Below are 20807 nucleotides of genomic sequence, written 5' to 3' on the forward strand. Positions count from 1 at the left end.
TATTTCTTTTTTAATTCTCCCGTTTTCCGTTACTTGACTGTAAAAAAATTTGGAACATATCATTTTAACGGTGCACATCAACCAAAGCTTTTGCACCCAGATTTTTATTACAGACATTTTAGTATCCTAAAAATTATGAGTACTATCGAAATATATTTATAAATCATTCCCTAAAGTAATTTACAATAAAGTTTGACTAATTTTACAACCCCGTTGTTGCAGGATTGGGTCCGTAAGTTAGACAATTTTGGAATAAGAAGACAACAACTTCCCTTAAGGGAAATTTAATGTACTCTTCGAATCTACATTGACCCAAAAGGGTCATTTTTCATTAAAAACAAAAAATTTCATTTTAAAATTTCGTGTTTTTTTTCTAACTATGCAGAGTTATTTTTTAGAGTGTAATAATGTTCTACAAAGTTGTAGAGCAGACAATAATAAAAATTTTGATTTATAAACATAAGAGGTTAGCTTATAAACATCACAAGTTATCGTGATTTTACGAAAAAAAGTTTTGAAAAAGTTGGTCGTCGTCGATCATGGTCGTTCATCGTTACCCGCGACAAACACGGACGACGAAACAAAGAGAAACGCAAAAAGTAACTTTTTCAAAACTTTTTTTCGTAAAATCGCGATAACTCGTGATGTTTGTAAGCAAACCCCTTATGTCTATATATTATTTTTTTTTGTAATTGTCTGCTCTACAACATTGAAGAATATTGTTACACTCTAAAAAATAACCCTGGAAAGTTAGAAAAAAACACAAAATTTTAAAATGAAAATTTTTGTTCTAAGTGAAAAAATGACCCTTCTGGGTCAATGTAGATTCGAAAAGTACATTAATTTTCCCATAAAATGACATGTTCCAAAAATTTTACAGTCGAATAACGGATAATGGGAGAGTTTTTAAAACTTTTTTAGTGTTTTTTTCGATGAAAAATACGTTTTTTTCGGAATTCTACGAAATTTACATAAAAGTCCCTTTGACACCAAATTTCTATCTCATCACCGTTTCAGGCTGCAAATTATTGAAAAACACCTATTTTTTCGCATGTTAAAAAATGTTTCCGTCACGAGATATCAAAAAACGGACCTCGGATTCGTGATCAGGGACAAAAGTTACCCTTTAGGACAAAGTTTCACACAAATCGAAGAGGGGTCGGGGCAACTTTTCCCGATTTCGTTTGAGTTGGTAGAGAATTACCCAAATCTTATTCTCTAACAAATATTAAAATTATTTTGTATGTAGCAACGAAATCTAGAAAAAAGAAACTTGTTCTTTTTTCGAAGACATTTTTTTCTAATAATTTGCACTTTGATTTCAACAAAATTAAAAATAGGTGTAATTCTCCGCCAACTCACACAGCAGTTGCCCCGACCCCTCTTCGATTTGCGTGAAACTTTGTCCTAAGGGGTAACTTTTGTCCCTGATCACGAATCTGAGGTCCGTTTTTTGGTATCTTGTGACGGAGGGGGCGGTCCGACCCCTTTCTTTTTTGAGCATGCGAAAAAAGAGGTATTTTTCAATAATTTGCAGCCTGAAACGGTGATGAGATAGGAATTTGATGTCAAAGGGACTTTTATATAAAATTAAACACCTGATTTGATGACGTACTCAGAATTCCTAAAAACGTATTTTTCGTCGAAAAAAACACTAAAAAAGTTTAAAAAACTCTTCCATTTTTCGTTACCAGACTGTACATTTTTTTGAAACATGTCATTTTAAGGGAAATTTAATGTACTTTTCGAATCTACATTGACCCAGAAGGGTAATTTTTTTCATTTAGAACAAAAATTTTAATTTTTAAATTTCGTAAAAAATAAACCTGCAACGTTCGAAAAACCACGAAATTTTAAAATGAAAATGTTTGTTCTAAATGATAAAATTACCCTTCTGGGTCAATGTAGATTCGAAAAGTACATTAAATTTCCCATAGAGAATTGAAAAATTAAATTAAATTCATTTTAAGCAGGTCAGTCACAATTTATTAACAAAAAACTGTTGAAATTTTTAAGAAAGAAAAAGTAAAATAGCTTGTAAACCATTTTGAATACTTTATTCATTTCATTTAGTTTCATTTATTTCGTTGTTCAAGCATTACTTGTGTGAAGTTACCATCCTAAGCTGAGATGTGGAATACCTTTCAATAGTTGATTAATTCAAAGTTGGGAACAGAGTTTGGGGTGCTTAATGAACCGAGTGAATCTACTGAATGAAAAAAGCTACAAAATAACCTTCGAAATAGCTAAATTTTGAATACTTTGTTTAACGTTTATCCCTTTATTTTATTTATTAAGGCTATTTACAAATTTTGAAATTTTGTCGCCATTTTGTAATTCGCTTTATAACATTTTTTTATTTAATTAGGCTACAAATTCAAAATCCGATCCGAGGCAAGAAACACATAATTTTTGAAAAATATTTTCAGCGTCCTAAAGGTTGCTGTGATCAATTCTGGGGAATGTTTCACGACCTTCGACCAATTGACCCCGCAACAAACTCGCCTTTGAATCATGGGACGGTTTTTCACCACACCGTTTTCCATGTTCTACAGGAAAACGGTGTGTATATTTCCCTGTGTGAGTGTCCGCGTGTGTGTGTGCATGACAAAGTGTGAGCGATCCTTTTGGTCGAAGCGCTCCGGTCGTAATTGGATGCAAACAAGATTGATTGTTATTTTATGCGGAAACGCTGAAATTAAGTAATAATTCAGCTGTTAAAAATGCAGTATGTACACACTCGCCCCTTAAATGGCTATTGTTCCACGTGGATGGAAGAATGGCAATTTGGATCGTTGGAAAAACGTAACAAAGGGAGGGGGGGGGGTGAATGCTTGGGTTTTAGAGAGTGAAATAAAAAAAAACTGAAAACAAAAAAAGTGAGATTCAATGTGAAAAATAAAAAGTGAAAGGCGAAGAAGTAAAAAAAAACAGTTACAAAATGAAAAATGAAAAGATGTAGGTGAAAGACGAAAGGTAAAGAATTGAAAAAAATAATATTAAAATTGAAAACTCAAAAACAAAGAAACTAAAACAAATAAACTGAAAAAGTGAATAAGTAATGTAAATTAATAAGCCAACAAGTGAAAGGTGAATGGAATGAAGTTTGTAACTGAAAACAAAATAGTGAACGAAACTGAAAACTGAATACTGTAAAATAAAACAAAAATACTTTAAAACTTTTAAACTTTTAAATTTTTAAAATTTTAAACTTTTAAATTTTTAAAATTTTAAACTTTTTAACTTTTAAACTTTTAAACTTTTAAACTTTTAAACTTTTAAACTTTTAAACTTTTAAACTTTTAAACTTTTAAACTTTTAAACTTTTAAACTTTTAAACTTTTAAACTTTTAAACTTTTAAACTTTTAAACTTTTAAACTTTTAAACTTTTAAACTTTTAAACTTTTAAACTTTTAAACTTTTAAACTTTTAAACTTTTAAACTTTTAAACTTTTAAACTTTTAAACTTTTAAACTTTTAAACTTTTAAACTTTTAAACTTTTAAACTTTTAAACTTTTAAACTTTTAAACTTTTAAACTTTTAAACTTTTAAACTTTTAAACTTTTAAACTTTTAAACTTTTAAACTTTTAAACTTTCAAACTTTTAAACTTTTAAACTTTTAAACTTTTAAACTTTTAAACTTTTAAACTTTTAAACTTTTAAACTTTTAAACTTTTAAACTTTTAAACTTTTAAACTTTTAAACTTTTAAACTTTTAAACTTTTAAACTTTTAAACTTTTAAACTTTTAAACTTTTAAACTTTTAAACTTTTAAACTTTTAAACTTTTAAACTTTTAAACTTTTAAACTTTTAAGCTTTTAAACTTTTAAACTGAAAAATTGAAAAACAACTCTAGAGTTTTTTTTAATAGGTCCTCAAAACATATGGAAGAAAATGTTTATAGGACCTTTTCAAAAAATCTCTAGAACATAACCGGAAAACTAAAAAACCGGAAAAATTAAAACTGAAACAACTGAAACAACTGAAAGTGAAAAGTGAAACTGAAAACAACAGCAGAAAACTGAAAATTGAAAAGCTGAACACAAATAAAAACTAAAAATGACAAATACAGAAAAACCGAAATAGAGAAAAAGTGAAAAGTGAAAAATACAACAATGAAAATTGAAACTGAAAAATGAAAAATTGAACAGTGAATAACTGAAAAGCAAAAAAGTTAAAAGCGAAAAGTGAAGATTTAAACTGAAATTGAAAAAAATCTAAAAAAGTGAAAAAGAAAAAAAACTGAAAAAGTAAAAATTGAAGAAGTTAATGGCGAAAAGTAAAAAATAAAAAAATAATTAAAAAGAGAAAACAAACTAACACACTAAAATCTTTAAAAAAAACTGGAAACAAAAAAAAGTGGAAAAGTGATGAAGTGAAAAAAAGAAAAAGGGAAAATTAAATGGTGGAAATAGAAAAGTAAAAAAAATAAGAACAAAACTATTAAAAAATCGAATAAAGTTTAAACGAAAGTGAATATTTAATCAAAACATTGTGCAAACTGGAAACTGCGAACTTTGAGACAACTAACGTTAGATTATCGTACTAATAATCCAATGCAAAAATCCACTACAGATCTGTACCAGCACTAAAGTTCTGCCCAGAAAACTCTGCATTTCCAACACAAAACACACTCTCAAATCGACTAATACGTCCCACGCTCCATGGAAGACAGTAATTAGCCACCCAGCACCATGGCCATCACATCGGAACAAACGACCGGAGCGACAAAACGCAATATTTCGGATTATGACACCAAACTCTGGTCCACCTCTCTTAACTGCAGCAAATGACAATTTGGGACGGTCATTTCCTCGGTCTACCGAGTCTCGCGCTCGGCCTAGCCCAGAACCAGAAGGCTCAACTCCACACTCTCTACAGTAGCTCATCACAGCCCAGTCGGTTCGGTTCTGGATTTGCAATCCATGTGCGATGAAAGTTATTCCACAATTAGTTTTAATTGTAATTTCGAGCTTCGTCCGTACGAGCAGTGGAAACTACTCCAGCGACGACCACCACGGTTATGGCGAGAGTGTTTTATCAGGTGGTGAATTGTCCGGGCCCGGGGCGATCAGGAAGCAGCGGTCGTCCGGTTTCGAGCGGGATTTCGTGGTAATGTTGGGCCGGTGTGGATTTGATTTGGATCTATGAATGGTTCATTGCACCCGTAGGAAAACTGTATACCGTAAACTGAGATTTAATTGTTTCTTGTTTCTTGTTTCTTGTTTCTTGTTTCTTGTTTCTTGTTTCTTGTTTCTTGTTTCTTGTTTCTTGTTTCTTGTTTCTTGTTTCTTGTTTCTTGTTTCTTGTTTCTTGTTTCTTGTTTCTTGTTTCTTGTTTCTTGTTTCTTGTTTCTTGTTTCTTGTTTCTTGTTTCTTGTTTCTTGTTTCTTGTTTCTTGTTTCTTGTTTCTTGTTTCTTGTTTCTTGTTTCTTGTTTCTTGTTTCTTGTTTCTTGTTTCTTGTTTCTTGTTTCTTGTTTCTTGTTTCTTGTTTCTTGTTTCTTGTTTCTTGTTTCTTGTTTCTTGTTTCTTGTTTCTTGTTTCTTGTTTCTTGTTTCTTGTTTCTTGTTTCTTGTTTCTTGTTTCTTGTTTCTTGTTTCTTGTTTCTTGTTTCTTGTTTCTTGTTTCTTGTTTCTTGTTTCTTGTTTCTAGTTTCTTGTTTCTTGTTTCTTGTTTCTTGTTTCTTGTTTCTTGTTTCTTGTTTCTTGTTTCTTGTTTCTTGTTTCTTGTTTCTTGTTTCTTGTTTCTTGTTTCTTGTTTCTTGTTTCTTGTATCTTGTTTCTTGTTTCTTGTTTCTTGTTTCTTGTTTCTTGTTTCTTGTTTCTTGTTTCTTGTTTCTTGTTTCTTGTTTCTTGTTTCTTGTTTCTTGTTTCTTGTTTCTTGTTTCTTGTTTCTTGTTTCTTGTTTCTTGTTTCTTGTTTCTTGTTTCTTGTTTCTTGTTTCTTGTTTCTTGTTTCTTGTTTCTTGTTTCTTGTTTCTTGTTTCTTGTTTCTTGTTTCTTGTTTCTTGTTTCTTGTTTCTTGTTTCTTGTTTCTTGTTTCTTGTTTCTTGTTTCTTGTTTCTTGTTTCTTGTTTCTTGTTTCTTGTTTCTTGTTTCTTGTTTCTTGTTTCTTGTTTCTTGTTTCTTGTTTCTTGTTTCTTGTTTCTTGTTTCTTGTTTCTTGTTTCTTGTTTCTTGTTTCTTGTTTCTTGTTTCTTGTTTCTTGTTTCTTGTTTCTTGTTTCTTGTTTCTTGTTTCTTGTTTCTTGTTTCTTGTTTCTTGTTTCTTGTTTCTTGTTTCTTGTTTCTTGTTTCTTGTTTCTTGTTTCTTGTTTCTTGTTTCTTGTTTCTTGTTTCTTGTTTCTTGTTTCTTGTTTCTTGTTTCTTGTTTCTTGTTTCTTGTTTCTTGTTTCTTGTTTCTTGTTTCTTGTTTCTTGTTTCTTGTTTCTTGTTTCTTGTTTCTTGTTTCTTGTTTCTTGTTTCTTGTTTCTTGTTTCTTGTTTCTTGTTTCTTGTTTCTTGTTTCTTGTTTCTTGTTTCTTGTTTCTTGTTTCTTGTTTCTTGTTTCTTGTTTCTTGTTTCTTGTTTCTTGTTTCTTGTTTCTTGTTTCTTGTTTCTTGTTTCTTGTTTCTTGTTTCTTGTTTCTTGTTTCTTGTTTCTTGTTTCTTGTTTCTTGTTTCTTGTTTCTTGTTTCTTGTTTCTTGTTTCTTGTTTCTTGTTTCTTGTTTCTTGTTTCTTGTTTCTTGTTTCTTGTTTCTTGTTTCTTGTTTCTTGTTTCTTGTTTCTTGTTTCTTGTTTCTTGTTTCTTGTTTCTTGTTTCTTGTTTCTTGTTTCTTGTTTCTTGTTTCTTGTTTCTTGTTTCTTGTTTCTTGTTTCTTGTTTCTTGTTTCTTGTTTCTTGTTTCTTGTTTCTTGTTTCTTGTTTCTTGTTTCTTGTTTCTTGTTTCTTGTTTCTTGTTTCTTGTTTCTTGTTTCTTGTTTCTTGTTTCTTGTTTCTTGTTTCTTGTTTCTTGTTTCTTGTTTCTTGTTTCTTGTTTCTTGTTTCTTGTTTCTTGTTTCTTGTTTCTTGTTTCTTGTTTCTTGTTTCTTGTTTCTTGTTTCTTGTTTCTTGTTTCTTGTTTCTTGTTTCTTGTTTCTTGTTTCTTGTTTCTTGTTTCTTGTTTCTTGTTTCTTGTTTCTTGTTTCTTGTTTCTTGTTTCTTGTTTCTTGTTTCTTGTTTCTTGTTTCTTGTTTCTTGTTTCTTGTTTCTTGTTTCTTGTTTCTTGTTTCTTGTTTCTTGTTTCTTGTTTCTTGTTTCTTGTTTCTTGTTGGCAATCTTTGTTAACTCAAATCTTTTCTAATCTCACAGATGAGCTCCATCGAATCCGCCAACTATCCAGCCGAGCTGCACATAGTCACGACCCGGGACGGTTACATCCTCAAGGTGCACCGAATTCCCGATCCTGCCCTGCAAAATGAAAACGAAGAAGACGAAGACAAAGATGGCCCCGGGGACGAAAACGCGCCAAATCTCGTCGCCGCCGCCGACTTCCGGGGTGTGGTCCTGCTAATGCACGGTCTGTTTTCCACGGCGGCCGATTTCATCGTAACGGGGCCGGAAAACGGGCTCGCATTTATCTTGGCCGACGCCGGATACGACGTTTGGCTGGCGAACGCCCGCGGGACACGCTTCTCCCGGAAGAACCTGAACGTGGGCCCCAAGACGGCCGCCTTTTGGGACTTTAGGTAAATTTATGGGTGTGATTTTGTGGCAATTTCGGTAGAGTTTTTAAAATATTTTGGCTGTAATAAAATTAACTTGCAATATCAATAATTAACTAACAATAAACACTCAATATACTTGAAAGATTAAAAATTCTTGTATAAGTTCACGGCAAAACATGACTATTTTGTGAAAATATTTTGATTTGCTGCCACCAAAGAGAGCACAAATTCGACCAACCCAAAATGTTTTAATAGCTTACTTGTAGAAAGCTGTAAATAAAGGGTAATATTTAAAATATTTAAACACTATTTGTGAATAGAGGTCCTGGTCCACCTTTAGCAAGAATTGCTTATCAGCGATTCCACGTCAAACCAGCAGGATTCAGATCAAGAGTGCTCCGAATTTGCTCAAATTTGACCTGGGAGTTCCTTGCCGAAAATAATTAGACCCGTATTTTTTTTTTGTTTGGCAATTAGGGTGGACTTTTCCGAAATAGGGTGGTCCAAAAAAATGCTTTTATTAACAATTCTTACAAAAATAACATTTAAAAAAAATCATATTTCCAGAACATCTGACTAATTTCAAAAGAAAGGTGATTAGTTGGACTTTGTTCGCTGATTTGAAGGTCCCGAAACCAAAGAGCTCAAAGCTGATTTTTTTTCTATGATTTTTCAGGACGTTTTACGTAACATATCGTTGCCTCTGTGCTCTTTTAAGCTTGCTGGTTTTCCTATCTAGTTAGCATAAGAGTACATAGGCTTCGAAATCCAGAAATGGTAAATATCCAAATCATTAACAGGATTCTGAGATACAATCTTTAAAAAAAAGTCGGAATTCGGTACATTAATTGAACATAAAGCACCATGCGTCTCCTACAAGGTGTACTAGGAGCTCATTACGAAATTACCCAAATCGGATATTTTTTTATTCGGATCCCGTTGGTTTGACGTGAAATCGCTGTTGTATCGTTTTGCAATCCATTTTGAACCATGCAAAAAATAAAACACAGGAAAATTTTAGCAATATTGAAACAGAAGAATTTATATTATGATAAGGTTGAAGGACGTTGAAGGTCGAATGTCAAAAGACCTATATAAAAAACTCTAGATTTGGATCGACTGTTAACTCAAGCACAAAGTTGACACGCAAGGCTGTATTACAAAGGTACTCGTGAACTTGGTTTGAGCGATTTTGACAACCGCACCACTACACACTCAATTGCGAGTACCTTAGGTAGAAAGCCATGGTTGACACGAGATAAGGCAAAGCTCAACACTCAAACGGGCGGGCGCACGATGACACGCTCTTTCTCTTTATTTCTTTTCCTTTCTCTTTCTTACTTGTTCGGGTGAGTGTGGTGACTGCAATCAATTGAATGCAGTCATCGAGTCAGTGATCATAATTTCGGTAGAATTCGAACGAATGAGCACTGCGTGAATGAGAGAGGTGTTTGGTTCGGAAATGTGTGAGCGAGAGCCATAACAAAATCAATCGGATGCTAAACGAGCACGAAAGATTAGCTCAGTTAGGCGTCATCCATAAAGTACGTCACGCTCTAGGGGGGGGAGGGGGGGTTGTCGCAAGCGTGACAAAGTGTGACAAGGGGGGGAGGGGGGGTTCGTGAGACTGTGACGACACGCAAGACTATTTTTTTTTTTTTGAATAATGAAAATTTAGTCTTAAAACAGCAATTCCATTTGAAAAGAGCCTAAACCGAAAAAAAAGTTCTCCGATCGGGCTCAAAATTTTTCTGGGGGTTCCTTGGCCAAAATAATTAGACCCGTATTTTTTTGTTTGGCCATTAGGGTGACCTACATCGTGCTAGGGTGGTTCGAAAAATTGCAATTTTCGTCATTTTTCGCAAAAACCACTTTTTTCTAAAAATCATATCTCCGCGCCATTTCATCCGATTTTAGCTGTCTTAGACGCAAAACAAAGGTGATGAGTTTGGCTATTTGGGAAAAATAGTAAAAAGTTCCAAAAATCTAGCTTAACTATTGAAAAAGTCGTATGAAAACTTAAAATGGCGTTTTGACCGTGTCTGGACCAAAGAGCCTATGTCTGAAAATATTTTTATCGGATTCCTCGGAAAATTTCACATAACATATCAAAAAATTGGCGATGTCAAACCGTACGTTTCCGAGATATAATTTTTTGAAAATATAATTGAAAATATACATGTCTGGGTATCAAAATTTTCGTAATTGAAAGACGCAACTTTTGGTACCCAGACATATATAGGTCATCGCTGAAATTTTTAAGTTATCGCAGTTTTAGTGAAAAAAGTTGATTTTTTGCCGATTTCGTCATTTCCCTGTTTTTGCGCGTGGCGCGTCGAAAAACTCAGTTTTTATTTTCAAAAAATCATATCTTGGAAACGTACGGTTCGACATCGCCAATTTTTTGATATGTTATGTGAAATTTTCCGAGGAATCCGATAAAAATATTTTCAGGCATAGGCTTTTTGGTCCTGACACGGTCAAAACGCCATTTTAAGTTTTCATACGACTTTTTCAATAGTTAAGCTAGATTTTTGGAACTTTTTACTATTTTTCCCAAATAGCCAAACTCATCACCTTTCTTTTGCGTCTAAGACAGCTAAAATCGGATGAAATGGCGCGGAGATATGATTTTTAGAAAAAAGTGGTTTTTGCGAAAAATGACGAAAATTGCAATTTTTCGAACCACCCTAGCACGATGTAGGTCACCCTAATGGCCAAACAAAAAAAATACGGGTCTAATTATTTTGGCCAAGGAACCCCCAGAAAAATTTTGAGCTCGATCGGAGAACTTTTTTTTCGGTTTAGGCTCTTTTCAAATGGAATTGCTGAAAATATATTTAAAAAGAAGTTTAATGTTTGATAAAGTTTACTCATAAATGAAACAAAATACAAGGCTTTAAGGTGAAGCCGTTGAACATTTTTGTAGAAAATTAATCATCACTATAAAATATTGTGTATTAAATTCAATTTAACGAATTTCAGCACCAAAAGGAATCAGCATGTGCCGGTTGTTGCCTTCTTGAAGCCACTGAAGGAATTTTTGATCTAAATCAATTGTACTTCAAAATTTATATAATTTTGTGGCTCAATCATTGACGTCCTAGTTGGCCATCATTGATTAATGACGATTTCCATAACTTTACAAGGAATAAGATAATCGTTACGGAAAGGAATCAGCATGTGTAGGGCACTATTCTAAACAACTTGTTGAAGGAATTTTGTCAAAATATTGAAAGCGACGCAAAAATGTGATTGGCTAGCATGATAGGGACATTTGAAAGTTGCGAAGTGGTGATGATTGGTTCCTACTCTTCATCTGTGGTCCACGGAGCAATTCTTGGAGGTCCTGGCCAATAACAGAGTAGCAACTACGGGTAGACACCAATGCTATGCTAATATTGAAAGCGACGCAAAATTTATATCTTTGAAGGAAAAATCATGACAATGATGGAAGTCTTCACGTTAAGAAAAAGAGTTTTTGATAATAGATTTAATTTGCCTGAATCATCATATTCGCAATTCGCAATTCGCAATTCGCAATTTTCAGTGTAAGAACGGGCCTTGACCGATCTTATGCACTAGGTTCCCGACGAACACGCACTGCCCTTACACCTACATCTCACCCTTGCTCTGAGTCAGTACGAGCAGCACGCTAGAACACGCTTTGAGTGTTCGTGCCAGGCATGCACACCTTCTTTTCCGGTTACGCATTTTAACTCGGCCGGGGGTGGTACATTACGTAGGGTTTGATGTAAGTATAAGCGCCTAACCATTTAAAGTGTGCCTATCAACTTTCATTAAAGCAAAAACTGTTTTATTTTTAGTTTGAATTCAAAAACTAGTTGTTATTTTACTGTGTATTGTTTTCTCCTGAAATCTTTCCTAGTGTTGAGTCGTGTTTATATGTTGCTATTTCTTTTGTCGCGGTGTTTTGTTACAATTTTTGGTCCTATAAGCATTTTAGAAAAGTTTTTCAAAAGTACAATAGTAATATTTGTGTTAATCCTTTAACCATTCCATAAATTGAGTAAGGGCTCAAACCTCACTTGTTTGAAAAAAGGGTGAAGATTGAAAACAATAGACAGTAAAAGAGAATTTATTTTATAAAAATCAAGAATCAATAGTAAGAGAATGATGAGCGTATTTTAAAGAATAAAAATGAGAAGCTAGATGTATTAGATGTAAAATTAGACAATAGTTAATAAATAGAGATACAAAACAAGCTTAGATTATAGTAATGATAATTTATAGGACAGATAAAGAATTATTCAAATAAATAAATTCGCAATATAATCAAAAAAGATTAGGCAAATGATAAATAGACTTGATATTACTAGTACATTAAGGAAAAGTATATTTTTAAGGAAAAAACAAAGTTTGTTACAGCAGTATCAATTGGTAAAAAAGAGTGGAAAAGCTTTGAGAGATAAGAGAATCAAAAGTTAGTAAAATCAAAATCAAATGATGGATATTAAATAGAAGAATCAGTGAAGAATTGAGAATCAGTAGAGCAAAATAAAAATAGGAGATAGGTGGTAGCTGAGAATGAAGAGAAGAGAAACCCCGTTGTGCGATGTTTCAGGTACATCCACAGCAGTTGACTCAACATACTGCGAATCAAAACAATACCGTCTACAATCACAAATTACTTCCCTTTCCCACATTGTCGCGCCCCTTTCTTTTAGCCGTCTCGACTCTGACCCGCGGTGGTCAAAGGTTTACGATCCGTTTCCACAGGCCACCAGCTAGGTCATCATGAAAACCAAGCCAACGTGGAGGTAAGAAAATAGGACACTCGCAAGGAACCAGAGCTATACTGTTCTGATCAAGATAATTCGGATGATCTAACAGAACTACGGATGTAGTTAGTTACGCTCCTTCCAGGATGTTCCTTACGTGGACGTCAACCGAAGAGCACGCAACAAGATCAGAGCCATTGCATGCTCTTAGGTATCAATCCTTGGCCTGCAATTTGCCTGAATCATCATATTTAGAAATCAAATTTAAAAAAAAATCCAAACACAACCTTTAAAAATAAAAAACTTCCTCGATTGAACTTCGAATTAAATATTAATTAAATCGTCAAATTTTCAAAACAACCTATGAGTAATGGGTTTCCTATGCAGATAGGACCTTTTGAAAATTTAATAAAGATTGTACAAAAAGTCAACATGGGAAGGGGGGGGGGGGGGGCAACAAATCGTGACGTACTTTTCAAGGGGGGGTCGAAACCAGCGTGACAAAGTGTGACATAGGGGGGAGGGGGGGTTAATTTTGGCCGATTTTAGCGTGACATACTTTATGGATGACGCCTTAACTGTAACAAAAAAAATTATTGTTCAAAACTCCTTACTTTCAAGTTTGAGCATTTTTTTAATACGGAGCAAACCCTCTCCGATTTCAATGAAACTTTGTAGACATGTTATCCTACGCTTATATAAGCCATTTTTGTGTATATGGAGCCAATTACACTCGGTAATGACATTTGAGATGGGCGTACGTGGTTTAAATATTTTTGTATTTCGTAATTTAAATATTGCTGTATCTCGAAGCCGTTGCATCGTATCAAAAAGTGGTCAAAGACAAACTTGTAGGAAATTTTACGGGCTTTCCGAAAAAAAATACACTGAAAGAAAAAAACACTCCACTTTTATGAGATTTTTTGATTTTTTAGTTTAAAATACAAATTTGAACTTTTGTGCCCATACATCCAATTGAAATGTGGACGAAGACAAACTTATGGAAAATTGGACGAGCTTTCCGGTAAAAATATTTTCGAGACTGAAAAATCAAGTCTGTCATATAGAAATTGCAAAAAACCATCAAAAACCCTATTTTTTCAACATTTTTATTTTTAAAACCACTGTAACTTCACAAGGATTGGACTTAGGACAATGGTCAATATGGAGACTTTTCTAATTGTCTGGAGAATCGACAACCGTGTTCGGTTTTTTGCAAATTTTTAAGTTTAGAGCACTTTTTAAAAAACAGTTTCAGTAAATGATTTTTGTATTTTTTAGGTGAGTTGCTCCATCCTGCATTTTTCGTGAGTCTTTTTGTAACATCTTAGGCTATTTTCACAAAAAAAAATTAACGAAAAAAAATCGTCTCACCTTCAAATTTGAATTTAAAACTTAAAAATCAAAAAATCTCATAAAATTGGAGTGTTTTTTCTTGCAGTGTATTTTTTCGGAAAGCCCGTAAAATTTCCTACAAGTTTGTCTTTGACCACTTTTTGATACGATGCAACGGCTTTGAGATACAGCAATATTTAAATTACGAAATACAAAAATATTTAAAACACTTACGCCCTTCTCAAATGTCATTATCGAGTGAAACTGGCTCCATATACACAAAAATGGCTTATATAAGCGTAGGATAACATGTCTACAAAGTTTCATTGAAATCGGAGAGGGTCGAGAAAAAAGTACCTAAAAATTCCTGTTTTGGGCTGGAATTGCTCTATGTTTCATTTATTCTTGTGTATATAATATTTCTGCAAGTTTTTACAATCTGTCGAAATAAGGTATTCTTTTTTTTCAATTCAATTTCAATTTTAATCTTTCAAAAAAATTTGTCATCTTAAAAAAACTGCTTTATTTTTTCTCTAATATGTCTCTGAGTTAGTTTAAACATTCGACATTTTGTCTATCGACCTTTTTTCCATTCGACCTTTTTTCATAAATTCTTTTAAATACATCCCTTATAACACTTTTAAATATAGTTTAATTATTTGAAAGAAGAAAAAAACTTTCCGAGTCTATATTCCATTTTTCCCAAATTTGATGCTAACAGTCAAACCCCTAAGAAACCCTCGGATAATCGAACATTGGATAATCGAACTTTGGATAACTGAGTCTGGACTGTCACTTTTTAACACAAAAAAAAAACAAATTGCTCAAAAACACAATTTATGAAGTTCATGTGTTCAACAAATGTCAACAATGATATATTTTTTTGAAATGGGAGTATTTTCCAATCATGGTCGGAAAAAATTGTGACTATATATACAATGTCTTAATCGAAAGCACTCTACAATTGTTTCGAAAATGTGCATCGTTTTAGATTTATTTTCTGATGTTTGAACATGAACCTTTATTATTTAATGTTTACAAAAGCTTACAAAAAAATGTTCTTAATAAAGGCCGTGGCAAATATCTTTCGAAGTTTCTGTCGCTCAACTTTTCAGCACTTGTATCGAAAAATAATACTTTACGGTACTGTTTTCGAGTTGGTCACTTACTTTCACGACAAATAACATTCAAAAGCGAAAATAAACGTTTTACAAAAAAAAACAAATTCTGAGGGTGTTTGCCAGAATTGCCAAAAATGATGTATTCAATTCGTTGCAAAACTTTATTTTTTCAGCGCTGGTCGTATTTATTTTACTCGGTAAACCTCGTAGGATAAATGTAACTAGTTGCATAAATTACTACATATATCTGGTACCAATACTGGACCCCCGATACTTTTTACAAAACTTGTTCGTGTTTGTTTTCATAATGCAATTGATGTTCTAATCTTGCTCGAGAAAAATCATATTTTCTTGCCAGGAGCCAGACACTTGCCAAATGAACATCCGGCACAAAAAGAAAATTTCCGTCGTCTTATCAGGCGTCGCGACGCTTTCTGCGTGACTTTCAATTCAGTGTGATCTTTCACGGCGCCCACCTCTCATTTTCACGCTGTCCTTCCGGGTGCTATTTGCAAGGTTCACGATAAGCAACCGAAAGCACACACTTTCTACATTTATCTCCTCGCGAGTCATTTTGAAAAACGACCCAAACGTTTTTGCCCTTTTTGCGAGAGACGAAATTATCTCTGCATTTAATTTCGCCATTATTAAATCGAAATTAGCGCACAAGCGGACACGTTTTGCAAACGGTTTTTGGCCAAAGCACGTTTCTCTTGCTCTCTCTCTCTGTCCTGACAACGACCGGAAGTGGCCCCCAGGGTTGAGAGGTGGGTGGGCAATGTGAAAGTGTGAAATTAGCGAGAATAAATTAATTACCGTTTTCGTGTGATGTTCTGCGACTGCAGAGGAGCCCCTCTGTTTCAGGACGTCTGAATAATGACCAAGGAACGTGCCTCGGGTTGAAGTTTGTTACTTGGCGGGAATCGAAATTACATTTTTAAAGACAGTTCACTCTCAATTTAACAATTTCATGTTTTAAAAGAGGTTTCTAGCAGAGACACCTACCAGAGGGTTCATTTTGCATTGCAGAGAAAAAAAAAGTTACACAGAAAAAAAATCATGGTAATATTACATCTGGGAAGGGGTACATCTTTTATGTCAGAAAAAAGGTGTAATTTTACCTCTGGAAATATGTAATTTTACCACTTTTCTGGTGTAATGTCACTTTTTCAGTCTAAATTGAGGTAAAATTACATCATAAAAGAGGTAATATTCAACCTTCAAAAAATACAGCTTCCAAATTTACATTATTTTTTTCTGTGTAGGCTAACTTTCAAAACCATTATTTCAAAATTTCAGTTGGCACGAAATCGGAACCATCGACCTGCCGGCCATCATCGACTACATCCTGCGGCAAACTGGCCACCAGAAGCTGTTCTACATTGGTCACAACCAGGGCGTCACGGCAGTGTTGGCACTGCTCGCGGACAAACCCAAGTACAATCGGAAAATCCACACCATCGCAGGAATGGCTCCACTGGCATTCCTCGGCAACGGAGTCGAAAGTGGAATCGCCCAAAATTTAGTCAAGTTCAACGATCAGCTTTGGGTTTGCTGAACTAACTACATTTCTAGCTAAACTTGCTAACATGTTCTCCTTTTTACAGGTCACCCTCAATTCCCTCAACATCTACGAACTAACCCCATCGGAGAAGATTTCAAAATTCCTCGGTGGCTTTCTCTGCTCTGAGGACGCACCAACGAGCGAAATGTGCTCCAACGTTTTGACGGAGCTTTTCGGGTACAGCGCCGAGCAGGCAAAGCTGTTGCTTCCCGGCGTTCTGGACGTTATGCTGACGGGGATTTCCACCAAACAGCTGGTCCACTACGGGCAGCTGCTGCAATCGAGTGAGTATTTCAATCAAAATTCAGGGCGAAGACTCGTTAAACCGGTGTGCAAGGCCGATTTTCAAAAAGTTGATTAAAAAAGATAAAATTATTCTTTAGTTTTTCATATCATTAAAAATCAGCCAGTTTTTGATTTCCGTATTTTTTTCAAAAACAAAATTTCAAAACCGGGCTTTGTCATGCGTCATGTCTTGAGAGTCTTCACCCCAAATTTCAGCCAATTTAGTCCATCCAATCTCGAGATAGGGGAAATAAACCCATTTTAAGCCTAATAAGCGGTCGTGTTTGAATGATGCTGGATAATCTGGAGTGTTCCTTGAAATTTACTAAAACCAAGTACACCAACGAGTAGAGCAACTTTTTGTGAACATTTCTGTTTATTTTCACTTTTATTAAAAGTTATGCTATTCCTTTTACAAGCATTTAAAAAAAATATTTCAAAAACGCATTCTAATCAGTCGTGTGCATTGGGCCACGCCCATTTTGCCTTCCTCACTGAGGTAAGGCTATAATCCTGCTCTAAAAATGAACTTTGTATAAAAACGTCGTAGACACACCTTCATGTATACATATCGACTCAGAATCGAAAACTGAACAAATGTGTATGTGTGTGTGTGTATGTGTGTGTGTATGTGTGTGTGTATGTGTGTGTATGTGTGTGTGTATGTATGTATGTGACCAACAAACTAGCTCATGTTTCTCGGCACTGGCTGAACCGATTTGACCCGAACTTGTTGCATTCGACTTGGTTTAGGGTCCCATAGATCGAGTTTTATACAGATTGAAGTTTCGATAAGTAGTTCAAAAGTTATGTATAAAAATGTGTTTTCACATATATCCGGATCTCACTAAAATTTAGGTAAACTATGTCCGGATCCACCATCCAACCCATCGTTGGTTAGGTTATCAAAAGACCTTTCCATCGAGTCCACAACATTGAAGATCTGGCAACCCTGTCTCGAGATATGGCCACTTAAGTGATATTTATGTTCTTTTTTAATCCAGATCTAAAAAATAGATGAAATTTGTGTACAGCCATTGATGGTAATGAGTGAGGAAGGCTCCAACCACGTAGGTGGATTAAGTTAGTTTTTGTATTTGCAGCTTAGTTCTTTTTTTCTTCCAACGCTCGTTTGGGTCTGCTTCGTGCTGCCAAAATTGATGAAATTTTGAGCGAACACTCACGAAAAGTAGCATTTATAGTGAAAGTTTCCTGGCAACACCACAAGCGCTGCTGGTGGTGTTGGTGGCCACCCTTTGTTCTTTATTTGCCTTCGCTTCTCGCTCGGTTTTCTTCAGCCTTCGATTAGAATGGATGGTCAAAATTGAAACGTCAAAAGACTTAGCGCTTTTGTTTTTTTGATGGCGCTTGCTAATTATTTACATGTTTCGGGATTATTTTTCAAGTGAGTGACTAAGTAACGGTCAAAAGAATATGTAGCCGGTAGTTGGAAGCAATTTTATATCTTAAGCGCTTTTAAATCGTTGGCGCAAGTGAAAATATATTGATGGCGACTTTCGTTAAGCAGATAACATCTGATCTTGCGTGTGGATGTGTGTGCCAACAAAATGATGAGAAATGGTCTAGCAAAATAGAAATTATGATCAAAAGTGCATTAAATTTGATCTTTTTGGCCAGTAAGTGGCATACATTTGCGTGCTTACTCGAGGCGGTGCTGTTGCTGGTAAGTTTACAGCCTAAATAGTATTTTTGGAGCTTTAATCAAGCATCAAACTCTCCATATGACGAAGATAGGTGTTTGATTAGAAAGGGTATATTTCCCCTATCGTGGCACCAGTAAATTAATTTGTTGCTTCGTGAAAAATGTTCGGCAAGTTTGACAGTTCGATTTGCGCATGGCAACATTTTAAGCTTAAATTGTCTGCTACTAACATTAATCGTAAAATATCTTCATGAAACTTTCAAGAGTGATTACCCCTTAACATTCTAACAACCAACCCCGCCTCCAGACATAAGTGGATCTGAAAATTCGTCAACAAATATATTTCAACCAATATTTAATTTTGAAAAATAAATTGAGAATTCTTGATTAATTATCAAATTTTGAGTTTGATAACATAACTTGCTTAACTGACTTATGATCATGATTTGAAAAAAAAATCTGGGGTAAACTTCGATGTTGCTTTTAGCTAACATTCTCTACATTTTATGTCAAAATAGGTATGCAGCAAAAAAAAATGAATATTGAAATAACAAGCCATTGTTTCAACATTTGCACGGAAAAAGTGTTTTAACACTCCTCCGTCCAAGGCATCCCGTACTTACACGAACGACCAAGGCGGAAAAAAAGTTGGAACGCTAACTTCAACTCGTTGGTTCTCAGCCAAAACTTAACCGATCTGGATGATTCCTTTTTCCAGAGATTTGTACGGATCTCCAGATGATCCTAGAACTTTGCAGATCTCGATTTGATCAATCCTCTAATTACTACGACTAAATTAGTCGGAGCAACTTTTTTTCCGCGTGTATTTCCGAAAAGCGACTCTTGCGGGAACATTTTTGCTACGCTGCAAAAATACAATAACTTTGCTAAAATGTTAGCGAAACCCATAAAATTTTATATCAAAATTTCCGTTTTGATCTCAGGATTATGATGAACTTCTCAAATTTCCATTATTCTCTCAAAAAAATTCACAAAGCTACGTAAAACTACAGAAAAAATTAAAATGCCTCATTTTATGACTAAAACTTTATGGTAAAATCATTGATTTCAATGATTTTTTTTATGAAAATGTTTCAAGTGATCTAAATTATGTTTCAGAATCATTCTGGGTGTGTCTCTTCCTAAATACTACAATTTTTTACCAAAACTACGTAAAATACAGAAAATTTTATGCTTTCCTTTAGAACTTTATTTGCTTCATGGTAAAATCAATGATTTATTTTATGAAAATGTTTCAAATGATCTAAATTATAAGTTTCCGAATCATTCTGGGTGTTTCCTCCTGAATACTACAAAATTTTACCAAAACTACGTAAAATACAGAAAATTTGATACTTTCCTTTAGAACTTTATTTGCTGCATGGTAAAGTCGTTGATTTATTTCATGAAAATTTTTCAAATGATCTTTATTACAAGTTTCCGAATTAATCTGAGTGTGATTCTTACTGAATACTAAAAAATTTTACCAAAACTACGTAAAATACAGAAAATTTTATGCTTTCCTTTAGAACTTTATTTGCTTCATGGTAAAATCATTGATTTATTTTATGAGAATGTTTCAAATACTCTAAATTATAAGTTTCCGAATCATTCTGAGTGTGTTTCTTCCTGAATACTACAAAATTTTACCAAAACTACGTAAAATACAGAAAATTTTATACATTCCTTTAGAACTTTATTTGCTGCATGGTAAAGTCATTGATTTATTTCATGATTTTTTTTTCAAATGATCTAAATTATAAATTTCAGAATCATTCTGAGTGTGTTTCTTCCTGAATACTACAAAATTTTACCAAAACTACGTAAAATACAGAAAATTTTATACTTTCCTTTAGAACTTTATTTGCTTCATGGTGAAATCATTTATTTATTTCATGATTTTTTTCAAATGATCTAAATTATAAGTTTCCGAAACATTCTGATTCTACTACAAAATTTTACCAAAACTACGTAAAATACAGAAATTTTTATACTTTCCTTTAGAACTTTATTTGCTTCATGGTAAAATCATTTATTTATTTCATGATTTTTTTTCAAATGATCTAAATTATAAGTTTCCGAAACATTCTGAGTGTGTTTCTTCCTGAACACTACAAAATTTTACCAAAACTACGTAAAATACAGAAAATTTTATACTTTCCTTTAGAACTTTATTTGCTTCATGGTAAAATCATTTATTTATTTCATGATTTTTTTTCAAATGATCTAAATTATAAGTTTCCGAAACATTCTGAGTGTGTTTCTTCCTGAATACTACAAAATTTTACCAAAACTACGTAAAATACAGAAAATTTTATGCTTTCCTTTAGAACTTTTTTTGTTTCATGGTAAAATCATTGATTTATTTTTTGAAAATGTTTCAAATACTTTAATTTATAAGTTTTCAAAACTT

The 20807-nt window shown here is 33.7% G+C and overlaps 1 protein-coding gene across 1 annotated transcript in view; it reads left to right on the top strand.

The window, feature by feature from the left end:
• The first annotated feature begins 4576 nt into the window (after positions 1–4576).
• The window catches only part of LOC120425083 (lipase 3-like), a 30552-nt gene continuing 14321 nt past the window's right edge, over positions 4577–20807 (top strand). The window contains exons 1-4 of the mRNA XM_039589480.2: positions 4577–5116; positions 7329–7705; positions 16182–16431; positions 16490–16730. Of these exons, the coding sequence (XP_039445414.1) occupies positions 4937–5116; positions 7329–7705; positions 16182–16431; positions 16490–16730 (1048 nt within the window). The 5' untranslated portion in view covers positions 4577–4936. The remainder of the gene's footprint in view (positions 5117–7328; positions 7706–16181; positions 16432–16489; positions 16731–20807) is intronic.

This window comes from Culex pipiens, chromosome 2, assembly GCF_016801865.2.
Source record: "Culex pipiens pallens isolate TS chromosome 2, TS_CPP_V2, whole genome shotgun sequence".
NCBI classification, from domain to species: Eukaryota; Metazoa; Arthropoda; class Insecta; order Diptera; family Culicidae; genus Culex; species Culex pipiens.